The 5,415-nt window shown below is 44.8% G+C and overlaps 1 protein-coding gene across 1 annotated transcript; it reads left to right on the top strand.

Annotated features, from left to right (window-relative positions):
* Positions 1 to 2,694: 2,694 nt before the first annotated feature.
* LOC127583877 (mesogenin-1-like) lies at positions 2,695 to 5,023 on the top strand. The gene is made up of 2 exons (XM_052040269.1): positions 2,695 to 3,438; positions 4,982 to 5,023. Exons 1-2 carry the CDS (start codon positions 2,695 to 2,697, stop codon positions 5,021 to 5,023), a joined length of 786 nt encoding a protein of 261 aa, XP_051896229.1.
* The last annotated feature ends 392 nt before the right edge of the window (positions 5,024 to 5,415 follow it).

Genomic DNA, 5,415 nt, shown 5'->3' with positions numbered 1-5,415 from the left:
ATTTCCGTGCTGTAGTACTCTATGACTCTTTGACTCTGTTCAAGGCAGATGTGAAGAATATCTTCATACAGACTGTGGTGATGATCTGGAATTCAGATACGGGCATTGAAAATGGAATTAAAGAACAACTTTGAAAGGCACTTGAGGGACAGTAATTTGCAGGGCTGTTGAGTGAGACTTGAACTGATGAAAAGTCTGTACTTGGGCCCATTGTAGACCTGACAGGTTGAATGGCCTCTTGTGCTGTAACAATTCTATGACAATTCAATCATTGTTTCTGTGTTCTTTTGTTTTCTGTGCTGTTTGAAGCAATGACGTGGAGATTGAATTTTGCGGACTTCAGGAGAACTCTGGACTCAGCCACTCTCTTCATGACTGGTTGGAATGTCAGTGCATTAAAGTTTAACTTGATAGAGGAGGTTGTTGCAATAGAATAAGATTGAAGACTGGGAAAAGTGTTTAGTGAGATAGCAAGAGGAGGCATAAAGATACATTTTCTGGATAATCTTCATGCAAGGGTGTGAGTTATGGCGAGGTCATTTTATTAGAACACAGAACAATTGGCCTTTATTGCAAGAGGGTTGGAGTTTGGAACCAGGGTAATGGTAAGACCACAGCTGGAGTACCATATACAATCTCGGTCGACTTATTTGAGAAATGATCCACTAGCAATGGAGATTCACTCGGCAAGTTCCTGGGATGAGAGGGATTACCTGTGACAAGTGGCTAAAGAAATTAGATCTGTATTCTTTGGAGTTTAGAAGAATGAAAGGTGATCTTATTGAAACATATAAGATCCCGAGGGGACGTCAAATGTTGAGATATTTTCACCAGTGGGAGAATCTCGATTGAGGAGACATAGTTACAACATAAGGGGGTCGTCATTTAAAACTGAGGTGTGTAGGAACCTCTTCGCACTGAGGGAGGTGAATCTCTGGAGTTCTCTACCTCAGAGAGTTGTGGAGGGTGGATCATTGGGGTATTTAAAGGGGACATAGATAATTCCTTGAAAGATTAGGAATAAGACTATGGGGTACCGACACAGAAGGGAGATGATACCTGGGGCAGATCTGCCATGATCATGTTGAATGGTGGGGCAGGCTTGAGGGGCCGAGTGGTCTACTCCTGTTCCTACTTTCTTATGTCTTATAACTCCACTTCCTGAGATCCTCTTCTATTTCTCTGTTCCAATTGCTTATCCTATTCCCTTTAAACGGACATATGTTATGGTGAAGCCTCCTGTAGTATGCTAGCTCTCTCTCCACAACCACCACTTTTTGAGTGTTTCCCAACCCTCTCATCTCATGGTCTGCTGCCATATTCATACCCACACTTAGTCCTTGGCACTGACCAACAGCTTCCCCCATGTCCTCTGGGTCCTGTTAATCCCCGCTACCCTCTCCCTATACCTTTGCTCTGAGCCCCCCACCCCTTCCCACCACCTCTGAAGTCCTCGTTGTTCCTCCTGCAGCCGACAATGTGGGTCTCTTGGAGTATCTGGTTGCCCCATTACGGGAAGGATGTGACGGCTTTGGAGAGGGTGCAGAAGAATTTTACCAGGATTCTCCTGGATTAGAGAGAATGAGATATCAGGAGAGGTTGGGCAAACTTGAGCAAACTATTTTCTCTGGAGCATCGGAGGCTGAAGAGACACCTAAAAGAAGTTTATAAAATTATGAGAGGCACAGAAAGGGTTGACAGTCAGAATGTTTTTCCAAATGTAGAAATGTCATATACTAGAGGATGTGCATTTAAGGTGAGAGTGGGAAAATTTAAAGGAGATGTGTGGAGCAAGTTTTTTTCATGGAGAGTGGCGGGTGCTTGGAACAGGCTGCCAGGTTGGGAGCAGATATGATAGTGGTATTTAATAGGCTGTTAGACACATGAATATGCAGGGAATGGAAGGATATGGATCATGTGCAGGCAGAAGAGAGTGAGTTTAATTTGGCATTGTGTTCAGCGCAGACATTGTGGGCCGAAGGGCCTGTTCCTGTGCTGTACTGTTCTATGTTCTCATCAGCAGTGGGCCTCTGCAGAAGCTGCTGAAGAGAGGTGGCAGGGACAAGGGGAGGAGAGAAGAGTGAGGGTGAATCCCTGAAGCAAGGAAGGAGGGTGAACAAAGAGTAGCCTTCTTCTAGGCTGAGCATTTTAAATGGTGAAGGTTCTTCTGGGCTGATAAGGACATTTTTTGGCAAATTCACACTCCCTTCAGTGAAGCTCCATGAACAATGTATAGTAAAAGCAACCGAAAATTATTCACTCACGTCTTGGAATTTTATTGCCCTCTCTAACACTGTAATAAATTCAGCTCTGGACCTCAATTCTGTCCACTGATACCAACTCCATGCAAAAGCTGCTAATATTTAAAAAAAGACAGTTGAAATAGCAATCAAAATGATTTGCAATTTGATTTAGACCAAACTTTTATTTCCCCTTGTGTAAAAGTTTACACTTTTTCATCACCGTCTCAGTTCTCCACTCTCTAAGCTGATGGTGTCAGAAGGCTGCCTTTGATGTGGAGATGGTATGTGTAAAAGTGTTACTTCACCAGTGTGACTACAGAATAAAAAGGAGCAGATGCAGCTCTAAATTCAGAAGGATCCTTGATTTACCTGCAGGTCAGTGTCAGGGACTCAAGTTGTGGCAAACAGTTTCTGTCAGGAACTGAGGAAGAAGATATCCCAGAAACAAGGAATGGATATCCCTAACGCAGAGTATCAAGACTACCTGATGTTCCCAAATGATTTTACTTCCAACTGGAAGCCCATCACTTCAGAACTTGGCTGTGAGGCTGTATCATACTGGAACTGCCTTTCTTCCGAATCAGATTCCAGTGGGCTGTCTGATTGGAATCCTTTCAGCTCCGAGTCTGACAGTTTCACTGACTCCACATCACACAGCCTCTCTCCAGTGTCCTCCATCGAATCCTTCAGGTTTTCCCCTCCGCATTTACCTTGCACTGCTGGTCAGGAGGTCTGCGGCAGCTCCTCCGTGAGCAGCAGGGTCCCTGCTCCAACGGAGAGTCGACGGGGAATGGGCCGGAGGACGAGGAAGGTCAGATTGCATTATCCAGGGAAGCAGAGGCAGAGCGCCAGCGAGAGGGAGAAGCTGAGGATGAGGGGCCTGGCCAAGGCCCTTCACAACCTGCGGACCTACCTCCCTCCGTCCGTGGCGCCCGCCGCCCAGAGCCTGACCAAGCTGGAGACCCTGCGGCTGACCATCCGCTACATCGCGCACCTGACTGAACTGCTGGCGCTGAGTGAGGAGTGCCCGTCAGCGGGCAGAGACACAGAGGGCGCATGCCGGGTGGGATGCCCGCAAGGCTGGTGTGCGTGCAACCAGATTCCCCCACCGGAGTGTCCATCCTATCCTGGGGCCTCAACAATGAACGACAGGAGTGGGCTAGCGGCTACCTTTCAGAATATCGCCCACGGTCAGGTACGTCAACCATTTCACCTCCTGCCTTCATTATTAGATAAGATAAGATTTCTTTATTAGTCACATGTACATCGAAACACACAGTGAAGTGCATCTTTTTTGCGTGGAATGTCCTGGGGGCAGCCCGCAAGTGTCGCCACTCTTCCGGCGCCAACATAGCGTGCCCACAACTTCCTAACCCGTACGTCTTTGGGATGTGGGAGGAAACTGGAGCACCCAGAAGAAACTTTCTGCTTGACCAGCTGAGTTTCTCCAGCAGATTGTTTGTTGCTTGAGATTCCAACATCTGCGGTCTCTTGTGTCTCAGTACTGGAGGCGTTTACTTACTGGGCCAAATTAAAATTCAATAGATGTTAAAAAATGTAATGAGAGTAGATTTTGAAGAGGTGATAGCAGGATTAAAAGTAAGATGAGGGAAAATGTTTCTACCCAGAGACGGGCAAGTAGCTCTGGAACTCACTGTTCTGAAAGGGTGCTGGAGGCAGAAATCTCCATCACCTTTAAAGATTTGATGCGTACCTGAAGATATGCAGGGTGATTGATGAAACTTTGGAAGCTGTGATTAGGCTGGCTGGCTCTTTTTCAAACGGTATAGACATGATGGGTTGGATGGCCCCTTTTGTTTCAAATGTTCAAAGATTCAATTCTATGATCCCATGAAAGATGGAAGAAAGCCTGGCTGACAAGTGCTGAGCTTTGATGTTCACTTGTACAGAGTGGGCCAGTCCATTCGATTGTTTGAGTAGAATAAGTGAATTGCAGTCAGGGGAAGGTGGAAGATGCCTGATTGTCAATGGCTCTCTGGGGAATGAAACGTCACCAGTGTTCCCGCTCCTGTTCATCATCTGCTGATGGTCACCTGGTCTGCATTTGGTCAAGTGAGGCCAGCACTGGGTTTGGTGTGCTACCTTCTGAGGTTGAATATCTCACTCTCCAAACTCCTTCTGAAGAGAGGGCACGAAACAATAAAGAACTGAAGCTATTAAATCTTTTAACATAGTGCAATATCTCAAGATGCTTTACATGGGTGTAATTAGGCGGCACGGGCTCATTAGGCCGGAAGGGCCTGTTACTGTGCTGTATAAATAAAGTTTTAAAGCAGTACTACCCAAACAAAATTTGGCACAAAAGATGACTAAAATTTTTTAAGTATGTCTTAAAGTGGAAACAGAAATAAAGGGACAGAGAGGTCTTCAGAGGGCATTCTCCAACTCAGGGCATTGGCAACTTAAAAGGAAGTCACTGTTGGTGAAACATTGAAATTGGGGTTGTTCACGATTGGTGAATCACAGACACTTCTGACAGTGCTGGAGCTGGAGGAGGTTACAGGGATAGGGAGGGGTGAGACCACAACAGGGTGTATAATGAAAGTGTAGACTAAGCAGAGGACAATGAAACACGGGGATGATGGAGGAAATGTACTCTGGGGCTAAGAGAACTACAGTCCTTGGGGAACCTGGTCCATTTAGGAGGAGAGGGTGGGAAATGATTCAGGTTAAAAATTATATTAGCTCTCATTGCTAAACTTGCTGTCATTTTACAGAGCTTCATGGAGGACCTGCAACTGGACTCGTGGTTTCTGTGACAATAGTAGGCCCTTGAGCCCAATGTATTCTTCAGAATGTATTGTATAAAATTATGTTAATTTATGTATTTTCCCCCATTTGTAAATAACTTGGATACTGAAAATAATTTTGATATTTTATGTATTGAACTGTATGAGTTTTAAGGAAATCCTTGCTTGATATGTAATAAAAATGTCGTTTTGTAACAATCTGTTTTATATTCTTAATTATATTAAAATTTGACAGATTTTAACAGAAGAAAATGTATTGTGTGGCACTGCATTTATTGAGCATTATGTAATTATCAATGAAAAATCAATTGACGCAGAAAATCGAGAATCTATGTGGGCTGCTCTGAGTCTGGCACTCTTCTTCTGATGTACTAATGTACAGAAGAGCCCAGACAACTGAT

Source organism: Pristis pectinata, chromosome 28, assembly GCF_009764475.1.
Source record: "Pristis pectinata isolate sPriPec2 chromosome 28, sPriPec2.1.pri, whole genome shotgun sequence".
NCBI lineage: Eukaryota > Metazoa > Chordata > Chondrichthyes > Rhinopristiformes > Pristidae > Pristis > Pristis pectinata.
Note: the sequence above shows the minus strand (reverse complement) of the source record. Positions and strands in the feature narration are given on the sequence as shown.

Excerpts from the sequence above, each read along its gene's own strand:
- LOC127583877 (XM_052040269.1), top strand. The coding sequence starts at position 2,695 with ATGGATATCCCTAACGCAGAGTATCAAGACTACCTGATGTTCCCAAAT. Across the intron at positions 3,439-4,981 it reads AGAATATCGCCCACGGTCAG|AGCTTCATGGAGGACCTGCA; the intron begins GTACGTCAACCA and ends GTCATTTTACAG.